The following is a 24,323-nucleotide window of genomic DNA, read 5'->3' on the forward strand; positions in this document are numbered from 1 at the left end:
TGCTTTTAAGATGTTTCTCTTTATTGCTGGTTTTCAGCAATTGATTAGAATGTGTCTTGGTGCGTTTTATAAATATGTGTGTTTAGCCTACCTGGGGTTTATGGAGCTTAGATCTGCAAGTTTATGGTTTTCATCAAATTTGAAAAGTTGTAGGCCATTACTTCATCAGATTTTTTTGCCATTGAGGCTCTACGCTCATTTTCAGTCACTTTTTCCTTTCTGTGCTTTATTTTGGATAGATTCTATTGCAGTCTTCAAATTCTCTAATCTTTTTTTTTTTTTTTTTTTTTTTGAGGTGGATTTCCACTCTTGTCGCCTAGGCTGGAGTGCAGTGGCGCGATCTCAGCTCACCGCATCCTCCACCTCCTGGGTTCAAGCGGTTCTCCTGCCTCAACCTCGCAAGTAGCTGGGATTACAGGCATGCACCACCACGCCCGACTAATTTTATATTTTTAGTAGAGACAGGGTTTCTCCATGTTGGTCAGGCTGGTCTAGAACCCCTGAGCTCAGGCAACCCATCCGCGTCAGCCTCCCAAAGTGCTAGGATTACAGGCGTGAGCCACCGTTCTTTTCTTTTTCTTTTTCTTTCTTTCTTTTTTTTTTTTTTTTTGAGACAAAGTCTTACTCCATCGCCCAGGCTGGAGCACGGTGGCACAATCTCAGCTCACTGCAACCTCCGCCTCCCAGGTTCAGGCAATTCTCCTCCCTCAGCCTCCTGAGTAACTGGGATCACAGGCATGCACTACCACGCTTGGCTAAGTTTTGTATTTCTGGTAGAGACGGGTTTTCGCCATGTTAGTCAGGCTGTTCGCAAACTCCTGAACTCAGCTTATCCTCCCACCTTGGCCTCCCAAAGTGCTGGGAATTTTTTTTTTTTTTTAAAGATAAGGTCTCACTCAGTCATCCAGACTAGAGTGCAGTGACGATCAGGCTCACTGCAGCCTTAAACTCCTGGCCTCAAGTGATCCTCCCACCTCAGCCTCCCAAGTTGCTGGGACTATAGGCAGGCACCACCACACCCGTCTAATTTTTTTATTTTTTTGTAGAGACAGGATCTGGCTATGTTGACCAGGCTTATCTCAAAGTCCCAGCCTCAAGTGATGCTCCCGCCTTGGCCTCCCAGTGTGCTTGGATTACAGGCATGAGCCACTGTGCCTGCCCAAATTCCCTCAGCTTTTCTGCTACCATGTCTAATCTGTGTAATCCCTTTCAGTAAAATTTTTCTTTCAGATGTGTGTATTTCATTCTCTAAAAGTTCTGTTCACTTCTTTTTTATGTCTTCTGTTCTTTTCATTATGTTCATGTTTTTCTCTAGACTCCTGAGCATTCTGAATATATTTATAATAGCTGTTTTCATGTCCTTGTCTGCTAATTCCATCATCATCTATGTTAATTCTGGGTCTGTTTCAATTGAGTGATTTTTCTCTTGGTTATAGGTCACATTTTCCTGCACCTTTGTTTACCTGGTCTTTTTTTTTTTTTTTTTTTTTGAGACATGAGTCTTGCTTTGTGGCCCAGGCCAGAGTGCAGTGGTGATCTTGGTTCACTGCAACCTCCACCTCCTGGATTCCAGCGATTCTCGTGCCTCTGTCTCCCAAGTAGCTGGGATCACAGGTGTGCGCTATCACACCCAGCTAATTTTTGTATTTTTAGTAGAGACGGGGTATTGCCATGTTGACCAGGTTGTCCTTGAACTCCTGGCCTCAAGCAATCTGCCCACCTCGGCCTCCTAAAATGCTGGGATTACAGGTGTGAGCCACCGTGCCCAGCCTGGTCTTTTTTTTTTTTTAAATTACATAATTGGCTGGGTGCGGTGGCTCATGCCTGTAATCCCAGCACTTTGGGAGGCCGAGACGGGCGGATCACGAGGTCAGGAGATCGAGACCATCCTGGCTAACACGGTGAAACCCTGTCTCTACTAAAAACACAAAAAATTAGCTGGGCGTGGTGGCGGGCGCCTGTAGTCCCAGCAACATGGGAGGCTGAGGCAGGAGAATGGTGTGAACCCAGGAGGTGGAGCTTGCAGTGAGCCGAGATCGCGCCACTGCACTCCAGCCTGGGTGACAGAGCGAGACTCCATCTCAAAACAAACAAGCAAACAAAATTACATAATAGGCCAAGCTTGGTGGCTCATGCCTGTAATCCCAGCACCTCGGGTGTCCGAGGCAGGCAGATCACCCGAGGTCAGGAGTTCAAGGCCAACCTGCCAACATGGTGAAACCCCATCTCTGCTAAAAATACAAACATTAGCCAAGTGTGCTGGCGAGTGCCTGTAATCCCAACTACTCAGGAAGCTGAAGCAGGAGAATCGCTTGAACCTGGAAGGCGGAGGTTGCAGTGAGCTGAGATCGTGCCACTGCACTCCAGCCTGGGCAACAGAGTGAGACTCCATCTCAAAAAAGAAAAATTACATAACAGACATTGTTTACACTGCTGAATATATTTCTCTAAAGAGTATTTGAGACTTTTCCTGGAATCTAGTTAAGTTACTTGTGAATTACTTTGATCCTTCTAGGCCTGTTTTTAAACTCTTTTAGGACAACTTTAGCATTGCCTTTATTCTAGGGCTAACTTAATCCTATTTCTAGTATGTTACACTTTTGGGTCTCTACTGAATGTCTCATGTATTCAGTGAAATCTTTCTACTCTGGCTGAAGGGAACTCAAAAGGCTCTCAGCCCTGTGTGAACTCTCAAGAATTAATTCTCTCCTTGAAAGTTGCTCTTGTCCAGCCCCACAGAGTTTCACCCCATGCATGCACAGATTGATATTCAGTCAAAGACTCAAGGGGACCAACGGTTTCTGAACCCTCTCTCTCTTCACAGCTCCCTCCTCTCAGGCACTCTGTCCCCCAGATTCCAGCCATCTTGGCCTGCCTGATCGCCAGTCTCCATCTCTGCAACTCAGCAGGATTGCTGGGCTGTTTGGGCTTCCCTTCCTATAAATTAAATCCAGCCAAACAGCCTGGACAATAAGACTCATTTTGTTTCTCTTCTCAGGGATCACAGTTCTACAATGTCTGTTGTCCTATGTCTTTAAATAGTTTCCTGGTCGGGCATGGTCGCTCACGCTTGTAATCCCAGCACTTTAGGAGGCTGAGGCAGGTGGGTCACCTGAGGTCAGGAGTTTGAGACCAGCCTGGCCAACATGGCGAAACCCCGTCTCTGCTAAAAATACGAAAATTAGCCGGGCGTGATGGAGGGCACCTGTAATCCCAGCTACTCAGGAGGCTGAGGCAGGAGAATGGTGTGAACCTAGGAGGCAGAGCTTGCAGTGAGCCGAGATTGTGCCACTGCACTCCAGCCTGGGCGACAGAGCAAGACTCCATCTCAAAAAAACAAAAACAAAAACAAAAAACAAACAAAACAAACAAAACAGGCCGGGCACAGTGGCTCATGCCTGTAATCCCAGCACTTTGGGAGGCCAAGGCAGGCAGATTACAAGGTCAGGAGATCAAGACCAGCCTGGCTAACACGGTGAAACCCCATCTCTACTAAAAAATACAAAAAATTAGCTGGGCGTGGTGGCGGGCGCCTGTAGTCCCAGCTACTCAGGAGGTTGAGGCAGGAGAATGGCGTGAACCCGGGAGGCGGAGCTTGCAATGAGCCAAGATCGCACCACTGCACTCCAGCCTGGGCGACAGAGCGAGACTCCGTCTCAAAACAAACCAACAAACAAAAAAAGTTTCGTGTATTCTATCCAGCTCTTTAGCTGTTTATGGTGGGAAGGTATTTCCAGACCATCTTACTCTTTTATATCTGGAAGTAGAAATCTCCAGATGCAATATTTACAACCAGGGAGTCTGGCTTCAGAATCGACACTCCCTGCTTCTGCACCCAGCAATCACTGAGCCTTCTGGATGCTGGGGTCACTTGGGAGGGGCACCACCAATGGGGGGCATGGCCACGGGGGCAGGGTGGCAGGGGTGGCTCCAGCCCATGGCTCACCCCTCCCACCCCTCAGGTGGGCCTTCACCTTGATCATCATCTCCTCCTACACGGCCAACCTGGCCGCCTTCCTCACCGTGCAGCGCATGGAGGTGCCTGTGGAGTCGGCCGATGACCTGGCAGATCAGACCAACATCGAGTACGGCACCATCCATGCTGGCTCCACCATGACCTTCTTCCAGGTGGGACCACCAGAACCTCTTGGGCATGGTATTGGGATCCCTGCCATGCAAAGCAGCTCAGGATAGGTCTGGGCAGGGTCTCCTGGGTCAGAGGGACTGACTGTCAGTAGCAGCTTTGGAGGCTGGGGAGCAGAAAATGTTCTGTCATGGGGATCACAGCTGGCTGGCTAGGGACCTGGGGAATGAGGGCAGGGAGGCATATGTGGTATCAAATGTCAATGTCATATGGGCCAAATGGGATCAAGGAGGCTGCTGGAAGGGTCAGGACCAGGAATATGGGCTGACAGAGAGAAGGGAAGGCCCTTCAAGGTGAAAAGTGCTTGATCCTTTTTATTTTGGGGTGATGGGAAAGAAAGAAAAGGAAAGCAAGCCTGGCAGGGAGGTCCTAGTGGTCTAAAGGAGGCCTGAGTTGGGCAGGGGTCACTGGCTGGAGGATTAAGGGGGAGGAGGTGGAGGTGCACTCACCGGGCCCCCAGATGGGTGGTGGGCACAGTGGCTGTGGGGATGCCTTAGACCTGGCCTGGACAGTTTGTCCATCTCATCTCTCTCTTCTGCTTTGGCTCTTTCTGTCTTCCTTTGATCACCTTGAACTCTCCTGGGTTGAGGGAGACTTCCTGGAGGACGGGAAGGGCTCGGGGAAAGGAAGCGGCTGGAAAGACCCTCCCCTGTCTCCCCCTGCCCAGAATTCACGGTACCAAACGTACCAGCGCATGTGGAACTACATGCAGTCGAAGCAGCCCAGCGTGTTCGTCAAGAGCACAGAAGAGGGCATCGCCCGCGTCCTCAACTCCCGCTATGCCTTCCTGCTCGAGTCCACCATGAACGAGTACCACCGGCGCCTCAACTGCAACCTCACCCAGATTGGGGGACTCCTCGACACCAAGGGCTACGGCATCGGCATGCCGCTGGGTATGGCACAGCGTGGTGTGGAACACAGCGGGGCCATGGGCATCCGAAACCACCTGTGAGCAGGCCCAGGACTGGGCCAGGCACCCCCGAGGCAGGCTGGGTGTGTTGCATGTGGCCTCCTGGCTGTATGGTCTTGGACAGGTGACACCACCATCCTGAGCCTCTGTGCCCCCAACCTACAAAACCAGGCCTAGCAGCAATCCAGCCCTCGCAGAGCTATTGGGAGAATTCAGTGAGACTGTGTGTACAATTCAGTATATGTGGGTGGTGGGGCTTGCTGCTTTCCCTCAAGGGCCCCTTGAGGGGGTGAGGACCTGGTCTTATTTGTTTCCTATTTCCTGCATAAAACCTATAGCCTGGCTCAGAGCAGGTGCTTGAAAAATGCTTGTAAGATGGATGGGAAGGATGGAGGGATCTGGTAGGGAGACTTGTATTGCCTATTTACATTTCAGGACACTTTTTTTTTTTTTTTTTTTTTTTTTTTTAGACGGAGTCTTGCTCTGTCACCCAGGCTGGAGTGCAGTGGCACGATCTCGGCTCACTGCAAGCTCTGCCTCCTGAGTTCACACCATTCTCCTGCCTCAGCCTCCCGAATAGCTGGGATTACAGGCCCCCGCCACCACGCCCAGCTAATTTTTGTATTTTTAGTAGAGACGGGGTTTCACTATGTTGGCTAGGCTGGTCTCAAACTCCTGACCTCAGTTAATCCGCCCGCCTTGGCCTCCGAAAGTGTTGGGATTACAGACATGAGCCACGTCGCATGGCCCAGGACATGTTTTTCCAGGACTCAGTGCTGGAAATCATGACCAAATTGTCATCAAATTTTGGCATTTTGACTTTCAAAATCATCCATGTACTGATGACACCTGGATTAGTTATCTATTACTGCATAGCAAATTGCCCCAGATCTTAGCAGCTTTGTAGGTGAGTCGGTGCCAAGGAAGCAGTGTAGGTTAGTGCTTGGAGGACAGGCCCAGGAGTCACACCGACCTGGATTCAAATCCCAGTTCTGTCTGGTCACTGTGATTTATGCCTATAATTCCAGTGCTTTGGGAGGCCAAGTCAGAAGGATCACTTGAGCCTAAGAGTTTGAGACCAGCATGGGCAACATAGCAAGACCCTGTCTCTACAAAAAATTAAAAAATTAGCCAGGTGTGGTATGCACCTGTAGTCTCAGCTACAGGCTGAGGTAGGAGGATCACTTGAGCCCAGGAAGTGGAGGTGGCAGTGAACAATGATCATACCACTGTATGCAAGCCTGGGTAACCAAGTGAGACTCTGTCTCAAAAAAAAAAAAAAAAAAAAAAAAATCCCAGTTTCCTCCCTGACTCAGCGCACAGCCTTAAGCAAGTGTATCGCTTTCCTCATTCAGAAACACTTGCCTCAGGTGGGAATACCTGCCCCACAGGATCATCATAAGACCTGAGTAAACCCAGGGTCTGGCACACAGTTGGTGCCTGGTAGATATTAATCACCTTCACCTGCCCATGTCTCTGATTCTGTGGTAGATGGTCAGGAAGTATCTTAGTCAATGAAGAAATAAGTATAGAATAGGGTGTGTGGGGTGTTGAAACCCAAGGATAGCTTAAGGGCAGGACTTGAGGGTGGGGAGGAGAGGTGGTCCAGGGAGAGGTGTGGATGGGGATTCGTCTGGTGTCCCACTGCATACCAAGTCCCACACTGGATGCTGTGATACCCTGACAGGGCTGCAGATGACAGATGATAAACACATAGCCATATAATACAGTGTTAGGTGGTAACAGCTTCTCCAAAGTAAATTAAGGGGAAGACACTGACAGGGAGTGGGGTGCTTGGTGCCATTTTAAATAAAGTCGTCAGAATAGACTCCCTGGGGAGCCAGCATATGGGCAGAGACCTGGATGAAGTGCGGAGAGGAACATTCCAGGCAGAGGCAGAGGTCCTAAGACAGGACTGTGTGTGATGGATTTGGGGAGCATCCAGGAGGCTGGTGGGGCTAGAGCTGAGAGCCGTGGGGATGAAGGTGTCTGAGAGTGGCTGAGGGGAGGAGCTTGCAACAGGAAGCCACGGAGAGTCCTGAGCACAGGAAAGGCGTGGCCTGTGACTCTTCCTAACACTGTCTCTCTGGCTGCTGTGTTGAGAGGAGACTGGGCGGGGTGGGGGTGGGTGAGGGAAGGCCACAGGGAAGACCCCGGGCACGTGGTGGAAGCAGGGGAAGGCTGTGGTGAGGGCACAGTTTGGGGTTTGGGGCGGGCAGGGCTGCAGGGCTCCGATGGCTGGTCCATCCCCTCATGTGCCTGCCCAGGCTCCCCGTTCCGGGATGAGATCACACTGGCCATCCTGCAGCTTCAGGAGAACAACCGGCTGGAGATCCTGAAGCGCAAATGGTGGGAAGGGGGCCGGTGCCCCAAGGAGGAGGACCATCGAGCTAAAGGTCAGCTTCTGCGTGTGGTGTCCCCTTCCCACAGCCCCCTCCCAGCCCCCTTCCCACACGGCCCCGACTCCATGACTCCCCAACTCCCTTTGCCCCCCAGGTTTGGGCATGGAGAACATTGGTGGCATTTTTGTCGTACTCATCTGTGGCCTCATCATTGCTGTCTTCGTGGCGGTCATGGAATTCATATGGTCCACACGGAGGTCAGCAGAGTCCGAGGAGGTGAGGAGGTTGGGGGCGGGGATGGGCAGGAACAGGGACCCCCAGGGGCTGAGGTGCGTGAAGATCGTGGCGTTGGGAGCCATACGTGGAGGGTGGTGGGGATCGTGAGAAGGGCGGAGGAATGCAGGAGGTGGGGAAGTGAGAGAGCTGATGGGGCCAGAGAATCAGCGCGTGAGGAAGAACAGGAGGGAAAGTAGGTACAGGGAATGATGAGGATGCAGGGAGAGGAGGTGAGGGACAGGATGTGGGGAGCCACAGAGGCAGAAAAGCAAGAAGAAATAAGAGAAGAAACAGGGCCGGGTGCAGTGACTCACGCCTGTAATCCCAGCACTTTGAGAGGCTGAGGCGGGCAGATCACCTGAGGTCAGGAGTTCAAGATCAGCCCGGCCAACATGGTGAAACCCCATCTCTACTAAAAATAGAAAAATTAGCTGGGCGTGGTGGCGCACACCTGTAATCCCAGCTACTCGGGAGGCTGAGGTGGGAGGATCGCTTGAACCTGGGAGGTGGAGACTGAAGTAAGCTGAGATTGTGCCACTGCACTCCAGCCTGGGTGACAGAGGGAAACTCCGTCTCAAATTAAAAAAAAAAAAAAAAAAGAGGAGAAACAGGTGAGGAAACAGTAGACGATGGAACCTGAAGGGGACATAGCCCTGGTCTGGTCCCACACCGTGTTCAGGAGGGCTGCTTCCGTGTCCCTGGGGGCCACCCAGCCACACCCCTGCATTTTCAGACCCATTCGTGCTCTTGCACCCCTGGACTGCTGGTTCCCCACTTCTCCTCTCTCTGTCAGCCTCCAGCCCTTCCTCCCCTCCTCACATCCAGCGGCTGACCTTACATCTACTCCCCAGACCCTCGCTCTGCATCCAGCTGCCTGCCAGTGTTCTGCACTTGGCTCGAGGACTCCTCTGAAGGAGCTGTCCATGCTGCTAGTAAAGGTGCCCTCCACCTGTGTCCAGGTTGCCTTCCCAAGGACATCCCTCCAGCAAGTCTCTCCTTTCCTCCTGCAGCATCAGTTATCCTCTCTTTATTGGATTCAGGCCACCGACATACAAATGTGCTGTCATTTCTCCAGTCTTAAAGAAACCCTCTCCCGACCTCACTTTCCCTCCCAGCCACCACCCACTTTCTCCCCTTCTCTTTACAGCCTTGGCAGCAGTGGGGGGTCTCCCTGATGTTTCCAGTTTCTTCTTTCCTCCCATTTCCTCTTGCCCCCACTCCAGTCTGGCATCTGTCCCTGCCACTCCACTGAAGCCACTCTTGTCACCAACAACTTCCACGTCTGAAATTCCCGGTCTCAGGCCTCATCTATATGAGGTAGCAATGGGCTTCGGCACAGCCAGTCACTCTCAGTCCTCAAAGCCCCTTCTTCCCCTTCTCCTACCTCTCTGGTCACTCCTTCCCAGACTCCCTCATTGGGTTTCTCTTTCTCCCCTCTGTTGTGGGGCTCCAGGGCTCAGTCCTTATACTGCTTCTCTTCTCGGTGTTTCTCTACTCCTTTGGTGATCCCACCAGCCAAATGGCTCTTAAGACCCGCTATGTGCTGGTGACTCTTGTGTTAGTTATTTATTGCTATCATAAAAATGACCTTAACAGCTTTAAAAAGCCAGCTTCCATTGGTTCACAGTTTCTGTGGGTCCAGAGCCTGGGAGCAGCTTAGTTGAATGTTTCTGGCTGCCGTGGGTCTCTGCTGAGATCATAGTCATGTTTTTTGACCAGACTGCTGTGGTCTGAAGGCTCAACAAGGGGTGGAGGGTTCCCTTCTTTTTTTTTTTTTTTTTGAGAGGGAGTCTCGCGCTGTCGCCCAGGCTGGAGTGCAGTGGCCGGATCGCAGCTCACTGCAAGCTCCGCCTCCCGGGTTTGTGCCATTCTCCTGCCTCAGCCTCCCTATAGCTGGGACTACAGGCGCCCGCCACCTCACCCGGCTATTTTTTTTGTATTTTTTAGTAGAGACGGGGTTTCACTGTATTAGCCAGGATGGTCTCGATCTCCTGATCTTGTGATCCGCCCGTCTCGGCCTCCCAAAGTGCTGGGATTACAGGCTTGAGCCACCGCGCCCGGCCAGGTTCCCTTCTAAGATGGCTCACTGTCCCAAATGTCCCCATGGGATTTTAGTTTCTGGAAGTAGCCAAGTGACAACATGGAGAGACCAATTTCATTGAAAGATGATTTTTGCCTAGGTGTGGTGGCTCATGCCTGTAATCCAAGCACTTTGGGAGGGCATATCGCCTGAGGCCAGGAGTTCAAGACCAGCATGGCCCACATGGTGAAACCTTGTCTCTACTAAAAATACAAAAATTAGCCAGGCATGGTGATGCACACCTATAGTCCCAACTACTCGGGAGGCTGAGACAGGAGAATTACTTAAATCTGGGAGGCAGAGGTTGCAGTGAGTCGAGATCGCACCACTGCCTCCAGCCTGGGCAACAGAGTGAGACTGTCTCAAAAAGAAAAAGAAAGAAAAATGATTTTTATTCCTTAACATTTCCCAGGAGAAGGGGACACAAGGGAAACACTAGAAGCAGGAGCCAGCAGCCCACACCCTTTATTGGGGTTTCCTCGGGAAAGGCAAGGCAGGGCAGGGGAAACAGCTTACAACTGACCAGTTTGAATAATGTCAGTGGACTCTGGGCTATAGGGGCTGGCCCTAGTTATCTGGTACCTGGCCCCTGGGTTGATTTAGGGCAGGAAGAATATTGGCTTGGTATGTGAGAATTAGGTAAAAGGGGAGGTTGGGGGTATAGACTCAGGATTGGTTGGTTTGCACATGAAAGGCAGCTGAGCCCTCTGCTATCTCTAAGGCTTGGCTAGTTCTGGGAGGGGTAGTCTCTCCCCAGCCTGCAAGATGTTTAAAGTGTCAAAACATCCTAAGACACAGAAAATAAAAAACACGATGAATACACTCACATGGCAGTTGGCAGGAGGCCTCGGTTCCTCAAACAAGGGCCTCTCCAAGGACTGTTTGAGTGTCCTCATACCATGGCAGCTGAGATCCCCCAGGGCGAGTAATCAGAGAGAGCAAGGTGGAACAGAATGTGCAATTGCCAAGCCTAATTCTGTTGGTCACACAGACCAGCTCTGATACGCTGTCAGAGGGGATTACACAGGGGTATGGATGCAGGAGGTGGGATCTTGAGGGCTACCTGCCTTAACCCACAAATATGTGTCTCCCCTGAAGCCAAGGTCTGCAACTTCAGCTCCACACTTGGCATCTCCACTTGGATGTCTGATAGGTGTGCACGTGATGCGATGTGTCCAATATTGGGCTTCTGCCCACCCGTAAGGCAACTTGGTCCTTCCAGTTGTTCAGGCCAAAATATTGGACTTTTGTTTCACTATTCCCTCTCTCCCATGCCCCATATCTGATCTCTTAGCAGATCCTATTGGCTTCACCTTCAGAATATGTCCAGAATCCAGCCCCTTCTCAGGTCACTCTGGTCCAGCCACCCCCATCTCCTGCCCGAGTTATTGTCATAGCTTCCTCCATGGACTCCCTGCTCTTACCCTTGGCCTCCCTACAATCTGTTGTCAACACAGCTCCAGAGTGATCCTGTGAAAACACAGCAGTCCTGTATCTAAAGTTCTCCAATGGCTCCCATCTGACTCTTCCATTCTGATTGTCAGAATGAAAGCCAAAAATCCTTCCAATGGTTTATGGGCCTTAGCAGAGCCAGCCACCTTTGACCTCAGTTCCCTGTCTTCCCTGTGCACACCCCCCTCCAGCCAGGCTGACCTGCTTGCAGTGCCTCAGACGTGCCAAGTCGCTCCCACCTGGGCACTCCAGCCCTGCCTGGTTATCTGTCCAGCATGCTGGCCTCCCAGGTCTCCACGTGGCTCACCCTGTCTTTATTTAAGGATCCTTCTCTCAGTGAGGTCTTCCTTGACTGCCCTGTCTCAGAATTCATCATCACTCCCTACCCATACACCTTAGGCCTCTTCCCGATTTTCTTTCCAAAGCACTCATTGCGCCTAACATACTACATGAATGTTTGTTATCTTCTGTCTGCACACTTGAGTATAACCTCCACGAAGGCTGGGACTTCTGTTTCGTTCTCTGCCATATATGCCCAGTGCCCAGAACAGTGCCAGGCACACAGCAGGCCACGGGTAAATATGCCTTGCAATAATGAACGCATGGATGGGGGCAGAGGATGGGAAATCAGGAGGGAAGAACTGGAGAAAATTTAGAGTGAAAAGACCAGAGGAAAGAGAGGAGCGTAGGTGGAAGGTGAAGGGCAGATTCAGGAACAAACGCAGAGAAGAATGGAGACATTGGAGATAAGTGGGGAGACAGGAAGGGAGAGGTGGAGAGGGGAGGCAGAAAACACGGGGGGGATAAAGGGAAGAGAAGTGGGAAGGGAAGCGAGGGCAGAAGGAAGAAAGACCCGGCCTAGGAAAGGAGGAGGAGGAGTGAGGTGTGGAGAGGAGGTGGGGGAGGCGGGAGGCGGACTGCGCCGGGACGGTGACCGCCCGCGCCGCCCCCAGGTGTCGGTGTGCCAGGAGATGCTGCAGGAGCTGCGCCACGCCGTGTCTTGCCGCAAGACGTCGCGTTCCCGCCGGCGCCGGCGCCCGGGCGGCCCGAGCCGGGCCCTGCTGTCGCTGCGCGCAGTCCGCGAGATGCGCCTCAGCAACGGCAAGCTGTACTCGGCCGGCGCGGGCGGGGATGCGGGCGGCGCGCACGGGGGCCCGCAGCGCCTCCTGGACGACCCGGGACCCCCCAGCGGAGCCCGACCCGCTGCCCCCACCCCCTGCACCCACGTGCGCGTCTGCCAGGAGTGCCGGCGCATCCAGGCGCTGCGGGCCTCGGGGGCCGGCGCGCCCCCGCGTAGCCTGGGCGCCCCCACCGAAGCCACCAGCCCGCCCCGGCCGCGGCCTGGCCCCGCCGGTTCCCGGGAGCTGGCAGAGCACGAGTGACCACGGGCGGGGCCGTTCGGGCGCCCGAACTGACCGCAGGGACGGGGTCTGCCCCAGGCCCCAGCAGTCCCCGCTCCCCCAGCGGGCGCGGGACAGGCCTTGTGCGCCGGCGCCCCGGACGTCGCGATTTTGCCTTTGGTTCCCGGTGAAGTCCGAGGCCCGGCTCTGGAGCCCGCCTGCGCCCCGCAGTGGACTCACAAGAGGGTGCCGCGGGTGAGAAGGGCGCAGGAACCGAGGACTCCAGGGGCTGGGGACTTCGGGGGCCGCTCTGGGAAGCGGAAAGCAGTCAGCGGGGAGGGCCCCATTCTGGAACTGCTCAGGCTCCCCAAGACTTGATGCAGCCCCCCACGCTTCTGGAGGTGGGGAGGGCCTCTGGACAGATGGGTGTCCCCTGGTGCCCCTCCACTCTTCTCTTCCTCTCTTTTTTGGGGGGAGAAACCTCGGAATTTCTATGAGACCCCCCAGGGAGGGGGTCAGTTGGGCCCCCATCCCTCCCCTTGCCACATCTCAGCCCCTGTTGGAATAAAAAAAAGAACAAAACCCCAGAACTGGGGATACCGGCTCTCATTTCCTGGGGGTGTGAGGGCATTGGAGGCTTGGGTCCCCGGGGCACCTGCCGAGAACCGGAGTGAGCCTCGATGGTTACTTCTATGCTCTCTCCACCCTCGGCCCTGCCTACAGGCTGCAGGCCAGCCAGGGTTCCAGTACCTGGCCCCTCTCCACTGACCTTCTCTCAGGACAGAGGGAGGCTGCGACAGAGACCCTGAGACAAATGGAGAGATGCAGGGATCTGGAGACGCGGAGACACCGGAAGCGGAGACACAGAAAGAAAGCAGATGGGGCTGGGGGAGGGGAGGGCCAGTGAGCTGTTGAGTGTGGCCGTGCCTGGGGTGGCGAGTGTGTGCCTGGGCCGGGGTGATTCAGTGACGTTGTGATCGTGTGTGCACGTATCCGCGAGGCCATCTTCAACTGTCTGTGACTGTGACCCCCGTGTTTCTGTTGAAAATGTACTTCCCCAGCCCCCAAGAGAGGAAGTGAGGAATCCCAGTAGACTGGGGGATGGGCGGGCTGGCAGGGGTGGGAGAGGCTGAAGGGCTGATGGCGCAGGAGAAAGGTGGGTCCGCCTTCTGTCCCCGCCCTCCCTCGCCCCGCCGGAGGTTTCTGTGGAAACTGCAGCTGAGGAAGGACGAGTGAAGGTCACACAGCAAGAGTCAAAACGAGGCCGAGCAGAAAGGGAGAGATGGAGGGGTGGTGAGAGACAGAGATGGGGAGAGACAACGAAGGGAGCAGAGTGGGCGGGAGAGGGATGGGGAGAGAGAGCTGGGGGACACAGAGCCGGCGAGACAGGGAGAGAGGCTGGGTGAAGTGGAGAAGGAATAGAGGGCTGAGACCAGAGGTGAAGCGGGAGGGTAAGAGACACCTGGAATTGAGGCAAGAGACAGGAAGCCATAAAAAACTAAATGGAGCCTGGAGGGGGCTGGAACGGAGAGGAAAACCTGACTGGAAGGGTCCCAGAGAAAGCGAGGCTGGGCCCATTCCTGGGCGGCGGCCCGGGGCTTGGGAGCTGTCCGTTCAGCACCCAGTTGGCCAGCCTCAGCCCAGCGCTCCCGACTGTCCTCCAGGGCTTGCCTGCCCTGCGCAGTCCTGGCAGGCCGGCCACACCTCGGGAGACCCCTCCCCACACACAGCGCCCCCCGTCGCCACCCGTCACCTTCTGCGTCTCAGACCCTGGTTGTCTGTGTGCCCCTCGGACAGGTGTGGGGGCGGGCACCAGCCTCTCTTTGTTGTCTTACATCTCTGTCTCTTACACACTCCAATCAATGTTTCTGCCCTTGGGCCGGACTGTCTGTCGAGGTGACTAGAAGAACATGATTACAGACATTTTTGGTTTCTCCCCTTCTCTGTCCCAATGCCTCGAGGCCAGTTCCCTCTGGGGTCTCTCCCCCATTTCTGAGTCCCCTATCCCCTACCAGGTTTCTGCTCAGTCTCCCCCTGGCCTTTATCTCTGAGTCTCCCTAGTTTACTGTCTCTGCCTGGCTCTCTACCTCCCTCTGTCTCTGTCACCTTCACTGAACTCTTCCGTTGCTCTGTCTCCGTGTTCTCATCTCTGCATCTGCCAATCTCTCTCTCTTTTTCAATCTGTCTGTATCTGCCTCTCTCTGGTTCTAGGCTGCCTGTTTCTCCCCCTGTGTCTCTCCTTCCGCCTCTCACATCTATCTCCCCTATCCCCCTTTATCCCTGTGACCTTCCCAGTCTTTCCTCCTCACCGCCCCCCCCCCACTTCTGCAGAGCCTCACCGGGAGCACGATGCACAGTCATCAGTCTCATCAGGCTCGTGCCTGAGGAGGAAGTGCGTGAGGGGGGACGTGAGCTTGTGTCTGAGGTGGGATGGGAAGGACTTGAGGCCTCCCCCAGCCCAGCTGGAGAGCAAGAGTAGAGAGAGCCTAGAATCTCCTGGAATCCAGGCCTCTCCCACCTCCCCAGGCTTGTCCATCTCCCCAATCCCATTCTCAATGGTCCAGGCCCATGCCTCTAGGCCAAGGTGTCAAGAGAAGGAACAGAGGATATGTTGATAGGCTCTCCCTCCCCCAGGAAGAGGGCAGAGTTGGGGAGGGGGCATCTGGGGGCGAGGCATCTGGGTTAAAAGATGTGGCTCCTCCCCCTTTCCCAGTCTCCATGGCAACAGCCCAGTCTGCAGGCCCAACCTCCTTTGCTGCAGAGGCAGCCTCCCTGTTACCATGGCAACAAAGGACAGCGAGAAAGATGGGGACAGGTCAGAGGACGGGATTGGGATGGGGCTCTGGGCACTGGGGAAAGTCTCCATTCACTCTCTGGCCCTATCTCTGTTCATATGCTGTGGCTCTGAATCTGTCTCTGTTTTTGTACCTCTGGCCTTCAGCCTTTCACACATTTCCTTGCACCAGGTCCTCAACCTTCACCCACCCACCCTCACACACCAAGCTCACTCCCCATCCCTTGCCTGTGTCTCCTACATTTCCTTTCCCATAGGTAGAGAGGATACCCACATTCTGAGAAAGCTACAAGGTCAAATGCTCTCTGTGTCTCTCTCTCTTCCTCTTCTACCATCCCCAGGGAGAGTCTGGGGTGTTCCTCCTAGAACAAAGTGGTGTTGGAGTGAGTGGGGAGGCCTCAACTTCTTGGGCTCCAGTGGGGTGACTGATGGGGTGTTGTGTGTCGGCGGCAGGCCTGGGGTGTGGGTGCCGGCTGTGCGTCTGTGTGTGTACATATACTGTGACGAGGGCTGTGTGTCATGTGGGTGAGGGCGTTGGGGTGTGTTTGGAGGTGCAACAAAGATGTCTGCGATAGTGCTGCAATAATGTGATGTGTGTATGTGTAGGAGATGTGTGGGTGTCGCGTGACTTGTGTTTGAATTATTGTGCTGTGTGTGTGTGCACCTTTTTGTCTGTCATTCACAGTTAGCATTGGCAATTTTGCACTGTGGGCTGTTGCTCATGCCCAGACACACTAGGGAACAGTGTGTGTGAGGATGTGTACGACATTGTGGGATCATGCAACGATGTCCACAAAGGCTGATGTAGTGTGTCTGGAGGCAGTGTGAGGCCTGTGTGTGTGTGATGGTGCTGAGTGCAGGTGTGTTTTGGTTTCTGGGTTGCACGGTGTGGGTCTCTATGTGAAATGGTGGGAGGTCAGGTGTGGTAGTGTGTGTGATGTGTGAGTCTGTGATTTTCGGAGTGTCCATGTTAGTCTGCACAGCACTTTGTGACTGTGATTGTGATTATCTTGTGGTATGATGGGTGTGTAAGGTGTGTGCCTTGTGTGTTTCACTCCTATATGTTTGAGACTCTGTGTGTGATGGGGTGGTGTGTGTGTGAGGGCACATGCTGGCATGTGATGGAATATGAGTGCAACCCTGTGGTGTGTGCATGTCCCTAGCGTCTGGGCTATGAGTGTGATGGTCCTGTGTAACTGTGATACTGGGCATTTTCTGGGTCTCCTGGGGCCGTCCTCCACCGTGTTGTGTCTCCCGTATACCCTGTGTGGTTGAGGCTCATTGGATAGCTCAGGCGTAGTGGGGGGGGGACCCACAGTGAAGGAATCTCAGGGCTCCTCCCCCCATCTCCCCTCCTCAATTGCCTTTCTTGCTCTCTTGTGTTCCCCTCCAACTTCACCTCCTGCAGGGCCCGCTCCCTGAACAGCACCACCCACCACCGTCTCCAGGGGCCCTGGTGCCACACTGCAGTGATTCACCGGGCTTTCCTCCCACCCCGTGTCACCACCCGCCCCCCCACAGCGTACCCTTCTCGGTGGTGGCACACCCCCACAATGAGAGGATTTCCGGGGTTCTCTTTCCCTGAGCGCCCCTCCTTGGAGGCCCTACCCCGTATTGAGGGGGTCTCCAGGTCCCCTATTGCGGGGGTCTCCGGGAATCCCCCCACCCCCGCAGCGCCCCTCTTTCGCGGCCGCGCAGCCACTTTGCGGAGCCCAGGGGGAGGACAGCTGCAGTACCGGGGGTGGGGCCGCCGGCCGTCCGTCTGCACGGCGGCGCCCCTGATTGGCCAGCGCCGCCCCCCTCCCGTGGACGCGGGCATATGAGGAGGCGGAGGCGGCGGCCGCCGCAGCCTCTGTGCGGTGGGACCAACAGACGGACTAACGGACGCGCGCACCGACCGAGGCGCGGGCGCTGCAGAGGCCCCCAGCCCAAGCCTGCGCCTGAGCCCTCCCAGAGGCCCCCGCCCCGCCCGCCCGGCTCTCTCCCAGCGGAGCCGCCAAGATGGGGGTAGGTGCTGGGCCGGCTGGGCGCCGCTTCCGTGTGACATTGTGGGGCCGGTGACATTGGGTGTGCGCGGTGGGCGGGGGCGCCGGAACCCCTGCGCTCCGGGGCCAGGCCTGCGAGACCCGGGAAGCCGGCTGACCCGGCCAATGCCTGTGGTCGTGGAGCTACTGCGAATGTGTGCGCGGGGCCGCAGGGGGCGGCGGGGGGTCTGTGGCGCACGTTGACATGGCTTTGTGTGCGGGGATCAGCGAGGTCGTGGGCCAGCCCTCAGCATCTCCGCCTGACCTTGTGCGGTTGCATGTGCACGGTTGCATGTGTGTATGAGAGCTGCTGGCTCGGCCAGGCCCTGGCAGCGAGTGTGTGGGCCCCGTAGTGTCTGAAAGTCTGCAATCGCATCTGGGTGTGTCTGTGAGAGCTCATGTTAGTGCGTCTGGGGTTATTGAGGCCCTCCTGCTTCCCTGGCAGGGTGCAGATAGGTCCAGGCTTTGGGATGGACACCAGATGACCTCTCTTTCTCCTTCCAGGCCTGGATGGGGGAGCTCCGCAGTGTGTGTGTGTGTGTGTGTGTGTGTGTGTGTGCAGGCTCCGCAGTGTCGCAGCGTGGGGCTGCAGTGTGTGTGTGTGTACAGCCCCTCTTGTAGAGAAGTTGGCATGGGAGGCTGGGAGGAGGAGAGGAACAGGAGAGCCAAGGTGGGGAGACTGAGTGCACAGATGAGGCTGTGCGTGTGCAACTGTGTAGTGGGGAGCGTGCATGCCTGGCTGTGTCCTTGCTTCTGTGTCCGTGTGTCCTTGTCTGTCTGTGAGTCTCTCCAGCAGATGCCGCCTCCCTCCCTGGCTGACCACCTGACCCTTGCTGCAGCCCTGGATTCCTCCCTGTGTGTCTGGGGCGGGGCTGAAGGGAGGGGGAATCAGGAGAGGAGGGGGTGGGTGGAGGTAGGTGGGATGAAGAGGGCGGGAGAGGCCAGTGGAGGGAGAATATGAGGACTAGGGAGAAAGATGGCGGATAAAAGGCTGATAGGCCCAGGAATGGAGGCGGGGGATGGGGGTGCAGCTCTGTGGGGTGGGGCAGGGTGGGCCAGGGGGGCTGGGAAGGAGGATTGGGTTGGGGCAGGACTAGGGGAGAGAAGGGAGAAAGGGATAGTCAGTGATGGCTGTCAGGTAAGTGGGATGGAGTGAGGGAAGCTGTGGATGGATTGGGAGAAGACTGATGCTAAAAGCCCTAGAGAAGAAAGTGGTGGGAGGGTGGTCTTAGGAAAAGGAGTGGGGACGAGAGGAGAAATGAAGGCAGCTTAGACATGGGAAGGAAAGACAGAGACACATGGAAAGACAGAGATGCTCTGAAAGAGACAGAGAAAGAGACATGGACATAGAAAGAGACAGAGAAGCAGAGAGACATGTCTGAGACACATGGAGAGACATTGAGAGAGAAAATGAGAAACTGAGGCTCAGAGAAAGAGACACAAGGACAGATATTTCCTATCTAGTGGCAACCACAGTCAGTCTGAGGGAAAGGAAGAAGAGGCAGAGGGCAAAGGGGGAGGTCAAGGGAGAGACAGCCAGAGATGTGGGCCAGGTCTCCTGAGAGGGGGAGGGGAGGCTGGCCCAGGCGCAGAGAGGCTGCAGGAGCTGGCGCCAGATCAGGGAGAGGCGGACAGCACGGAAAATGGCAAGGAGCTGTAGAGGCGGCCACAGCGAGACAGGCGTGGCCCCCACCCTTGGAGGTGCTCCCGCCCCACAGTGTGCCCATCTGGGCCTCCTGCCTTGACTGGGAAAGCCTCAGCTCTGCACTCCAACAGATGGGAGCCCGCTGGGGTCTGATCATGGCAAGGGCGAGCAGGAGCCAAGGCCAGGGCCAGGGCCAGGGCCAGGGTGAACCAGGAGTCCAGGCTCCCGGCCCCTCCTCCCTCAGACCAGGAGTCCAGGCCCCAGCCCCTCCTCCCCCAGATCCAGGAGTCCAGGCCCCAGCCCCTCTTCCCTCAGACCAGGAGTCCAGGCCCCCGGTCCCTCCTCCCTCAGACCAGGAGTCCAGGCCCCCAGACCCCTCCTCCCTCCGACCAGGAGTCCAGGCCCATCCCCTCCTCCCTCAGACTCAGGATTCCAGGACCCAGTCCCTCCTCCCTCAGACCCAGGAGTCCAGGCCCCCAGCCCCTCCTCCCTCACATCCAGGAGTCCAGGCCCCCAGCCTCTCCTCCCTCAGACCCAGGAGTCCAGGCCCATCCTCTCCTCCCTCAGACTCAGAAGTCCAGGCCCCCAGCCCCTCCTCCCTCAGATCCAGGAGTCCAGGCCCCCAGCCTCTCCTCCCTCAGACCCAGGAGTCCAGGCCCATCCCCTCCTCCCTCAGACCCAGGAGTCCAGGCCCCCAGCCCTTCCTCCCTCAGACCCAGGAGTCCTGGCCCCCAGCCCTCCCTCCTCCCTCAGACCAAGGGGCCCAGGCCCCCAGCCCCTCCTCCCTCAGACTAGGAGTCCAGCCCCCCAGACCCCTCCTCCCTCAGTCCAGGAGTCCAGGCCCCTGTCCCTCCTCCCTCAGACCCAGGGGTCCAGGCCCCCAGCCTCTCTCAGGATCTGAAAGTCCGGCCCTGCCCTTAGCTTTTATGGGGCCCCAAGCATCAGCTCCCAGCCTTCACTAAGGTTTCTGGGTAGGCAGCTGATTTTCTCCCTCTCTCTCTCCTGACCCCCATCTCACCCCTCTCCTGGCCTCCTGCACAGGACTTGACCCCAGGCCTTTGTAGCTCCACAACTCTCCATCTCTTCATGTCTCTCCATCCCTGGGTCTACCCTGTCGGGCAAAGCTGAGACCACCCCTGGCCCTGCAGGGGAGTATGAAAGATGGTCTCCCCGTCCCCCAAGCGTCTGTGCCTCCGCATCTGAGACGCAGTGCTGCTGCAGGGCTGGCGTGGGGCCAAGCCTCCCTCCCACCCCCTGCACCCCTTCTCGAGGCTCCCAGATCTCCAGCCTGCTGCCCCCCCCTGCACACCCCCACCCTCCGACTCAGCGTCTGGGTCTGGGGGCAGACGGCAGGCAGCTCAGGCCCTCTGCAAGGTCACGAGGAGATTAGTGCTGAGCCGCGCTGAGCCTCGGATCCCAGCTTGGCCCTGGGCCTGCAGGACCTGTCAGCAGCCCTTGCAGCACCCAGCCTTGCCCCACCCCTCCGACCAGCCTCGGACACTGCCCTCCCCATCCGCCCAGGCTCCCAAAGTGGAACTTCAGGCACTCACACCATGCGCAGTTCAAGCCAGGACTAGGGCTTCTGCCTCTCGCTCTCCTGCTGTGTCCTCCAGGGACCTGGCCATGCCTAGCCTCTGTTAAGGACGCTCCATGGGTGTCCTTAACAGAGATCCCAGAGAGAGACAGAGACAGGGAGACAGAGACAGAGATAGAGGAAGGTCCCAGAGGGAGATAGTGAGAGAGACAGAGACAGAGATACAGACAGACAGACAGACAGAGGCAGATCCCAGAGACAGAGAGAGGAGATCTCAGAGAGGCAGAAATAGAGAATAAGATCCCAGAGAGAAAGTGAGAGAAAGAGACAGAGAGAGAAAGATCCCATATATATATATATATATGATCTCCATATATATGGAGATATATATAGAGAGAGGAAGATCTCCATATATATATATATGGAGAGAGACATTAAGAGAGAGAGGTATTGAGGAGATCCCAGAGAGAGAGACAGTGGGAGAAAGAGACAGAGATAGAGAGGAAAATTCCAGGATGAGACAGTGAGAGAGAGAAAAAGAATGAGAGATATATGGGGAAGGAGGGGAACAGAAGATTCGAGAGAGACAGAAAGGAAAATTCCAAAGAGAGACACACACACAGAGAGAGAAGAGATCTTAGTGATAGTGAGAGAGGAGAGATTCAGAGATAGAGAGGAGATCCCAGAGAGAGTGGGAGAGAGACAGAGATAGGCAGATCCCAGAGAGAGAGATATCAGAGAGACAGAGAGGTTGAAACAGGAAAAGAGACAGGTAGGGAGAGATGTGAGCGTCCCAGAGGAGACAGCTTGAGAGAGAAGATAGAGACACAATGACAGAGGGAGACAGACCGAAAGGTGGAAAAAGACAGACAGAAAGTACTGATCCTTGAAACGCCAACTCAGAGGGAAATAAGAACCCAGAGAGACAGAAACTCAGCCAGACCTGGGGAGAGACAGCCAAGAGATGGAGACAGACATCATGCAAGACAGAGAGACAGAAAGAACCAGAGATCAGAGAGAGACAAAATCATAGAAAGACATATGCAGAGAGACCCAGAGACTGGGATCAGGATAGAGAATGACAGAGACAACATAAAGAGATCAGAGTGATAGAGAGAGAGAGAGCTATTGAGGGAGAGAAACAGCCTTGCAGAGATAGAGATACAGAGATGGAGAGATAAAGAGACAGGAGACAGAGAGATGATGAAACAAAACAATAAGACCAAGAGCCACAAACAGACCTGGAGAGACACATCAAGGGAGACAGACAGAGGAGAAAGAGATAGAGAGAGATACAGATGGAGACATAGAAAAGACAGATATGTAGGAAGATTGGACAGGGCCAGGGAGAGGGAAGAAGAGACAGAAGCAGAGTTAAAATGTCACATAGAGGCGGGGCACGGTGGCTCACGCCTGTAATTCCAATACTTTGGGAGGCTAAAGCAGGAGGATCGTTTGAGTCCAGGAGTTAGAGACCAGCCTGGGCAGCATAGTGAGACCCTATCTCTAGAAAAAAATTAAAAATTAGCACACACCTGTAGTCCCAACTACACAGGAGGCCGAGGTGGGAGGATCACTGAGCCTCAGAAGTCGAGGCTGCAATGAGCTGTGATCGCTGCACTCCAGCCTGGGCATTAGAGTGAGACACTGTTTCAAAAAACAAAAACAAAGTCACATAGACACAGAACACAGAAGGGGAGAGACCCGCAAAGATGGGCACAGAAACAGGGAGGGACAGAAACATAGGCAGAAGCTAGACAGGGACCTTCGGGGACAGAGACTCAGAGACACACAGAACCAGAGACATGGGAAGCCGATCGGAGCAGATAAGCCTCACCGAGGCCTGAGAGTCACCAGAGGCAGAAAGGAGGTGAAGTCATCCAGAGGTGCCGGGAGACACAGGGAGACTCCGAGAGGCAGAGACCCCCACCCAGAGATGCAGGGGCACCGGCCAGGAGGATAGCCGGGGCACGGAGGGCCGGTGTCCCCCTAGAACCCCTTCTCGCCCGCAGTCTGGTGACTCTGACAGCTATCGTATCGCCACCTCGCAGGACAAGAAAGATGACAAGGACTCACCCAAGAAGAACAAGGGCAAGGAGCGCCGGGACCTGGATGACCTCAAGAAGGAGGTGGCTATGGTAAGCCTTGCCCTCTGCCCACACACCCTCCCAGAGAGCCTCACCAGTTCCTGGCTGGCCTAGGCACTCATCGTCTTCCCTAAACTCCTGTTCCTCAGACAGAGCACAAGATGTCAGTGGAAGAGGTCTGCCGTAAATACAACACAGACTGCGTGCAGGTGCGGCCAGGCTGTGGGCTGGGACCATGGGAATTAGGGAGGAGGAGCTGGGGGCTGGGACTCCTGGGTCTGAGGGAGGAGGAGCTGGGGTCTGGACCACTGGATCTGAGGGAGGAGGGGCTGGGGGCTGGGACCACTGGATCTGAGGGAGGAGGGGCTGGGGGCCAGGGTCCCTGGGTCTGAGGGAGGAGGAGCTGGGACCTGGACTCCTGGAACTGAGGGAGGAGGGACTGGGGCCTGGACCCCTGGAACTGAGAGAGGAGGGGCTGGGGGCCTGGATTCCTGGGTCTGAGGGAAGAGGGGCTGGGGACCTGGACCCCTGAGTCTGAGGGAGGAGGGGCTGGGGGCCTGGACTCCTGGGTCTGAGGGAGGAGGGGCTGGGGGCCTGGACTCCTGGGTCTGAGGGAAGAGGGGCTGGGGACCTGGACCCCTGGGTCTGAGGGAGAAGGGGCTGGGGGCCTGGACCCCTGGGTCTGAGGGAGAAGCGGCTGGGGGCCTGGACCCCTGGGTCTGAGGGAGGAGGGGCTGGGGCCTGGACCCCTGGGTCTGAGGGAGGAGGGGCTGGGGCTGGTGTCTTAAGTTCTGGGGGTCTGGTGAAGGCCTGGGGTGCCAGGGTTGCCCAGGGAGGGTTCTGTGTGAGTCCTCTGTCCCTCAGGGTTTGACCCACAGCAAAGCCCAGGAGATCCTGGCTCGGGACGGGCCGAACGCACTCACGCCACCGCCTACCACCCCAGAGTGGGTCAAGTTTTGCCGGCAGCTCTTTGGGGGCTTCTCCATCCTGCTGTGGATTGGGGCCATCCTCTGCTTCCTGGCCTATGGTATCCAGGCAGGCACCGAGGACGACCCCTCTGGTGACAACGTGAGTGCCTGGACCCTGCCCTGCGCAAGGCCCTACACATTTATTTATGGATACCACCCCCCAACTTCTTCCCATCCCTCCAGGCTTTTCACAGCTCACCTTCTCCTTTTTTCCCATCTAACTCACAATCACCCAGCAGGAGAACCAGATCAAATACGAGGCAAACTGAGGCTCAGAAAAGCCAGGTAACTTGTCCAAGGCCCCGCAGCAGGGCCTGTGACCCGGGGCTATGTCCCAAGGCTGTGTGACCTCAGTGGTCTTGAGAACAGACACCAGCAGGTGGCGATGGCCTGACAGATACCCAGAGTGAGGATCACATAGAGACCCAGGCACACCCCGCTGCTGATACATCAGGGCCCATCCCCATAACACAGGGACACATTCGAGATGCAGCCTCAGATCCCATGCACGTAACACAGACCCACACACCAGCCACACAGAGATGCTCACCTGCGTAGGTGCACACACATGCATGCGCGTGGAGGGTCAACACAGACACCACACCAGGATATGGATTCAAACACGGCCACCTAATTCAGAAACACAGACACAGACTCAGACATACATTGACGGAGAAGCTCACACACACAGACACAGCAATGCAGGCATAACCTCATGACGGAGAGA

The 24,323-nt window shown here is 55.7% G+C and overlaps 2 protein-coding genes across 5 annotated transcripts in view; both read left to right on the forward strand.

Annotated features, from left to right (window-relative positions):
• GRIK5 (glutamate ionotropic receptor kainate type subunit 5) overlaps window positions 1-13,126 on the forward strand; it is a 74,242-nt gene extending 61,116 nt beyond the window's left edge. For all 3 annotated transcript variants that reach the window (XM_037991314.2, XM_007996951.3, XM_037991315.2), the window contains 5 exons: window positions 3,963-4,128; window positions 4,812-5,037; window positions 7,322-7,450; window positions 7,551-7,672; window positions 12,158-13,126. In XM_037991314.2, the coding sequence (XP_037847242.1) occupies window positions 3,963-4,128; window positions 4,812-5,037; window positions 7,322-7,450; window positions 7,551-7,672; window positions 12,158-12,586 (1,072 nt within the window). In that variant the 3' untranslated portion in view covers window positions 12,587-13,126. The remainder of the gene's footprint in view (window positions 1-3,962; window positions 4,129-4,811; window positions 5,038-7,321; window positions 7,451-7,550; window positions 7,673-12,157) is intronic.
• A 4,050-nt stretch (window positions 13,127-17,176) lies between these two features.
• Window positions 17,177-24,323, forward strand: part of ATP1A3 (ATPase Na+/K+ transporting subunit alpha 3) — a 28,890-nt gene continuing 21,743 nt past the window's right edge. Inside the window, exons 1-4 of one of the 2 annotated variants that reach the window (XM_073016390.1) lie at window positions 17,177-17,345; window positions 22,554-22,679; window positions 22,778-22,837; window positions 23,493-23,696. In XM_073016390.1, coding sequence (XP_072872491.1) covers window positions 17,340-17,345; window positions 22,554-22,679; window positions 22,778-22,837; window positions 23,493-23,696 — 396 coding nt within the window. In that variant the 5' untranslated portion in view covers window positions 17,177-17,339. The remainder of the gene's footprint in view (window positions 17,346-22,553; window positions 22,680-22,777; window positions 22,838-23,492; window positions 23,697-24,323) is intronic. The other variant, XM_007996949.3, reaches the window with a different exon arrangement.

Source organism: Chlorocebus sabaeus, chromosome 6 (assembly GCF_047675955.1).
Source record: "Chlorocebus sabaeus isolate Y175 chromosome 6, mChlSab1.0.hap1, whole genome shotgun sequence".
NCBI classification, from domain to species: Eukaryota; Metazoa; Chordata; class Mammalia; order Primates; family Cercopithecidae; genus Chlorocebus; species Chlorocebus sabaeus.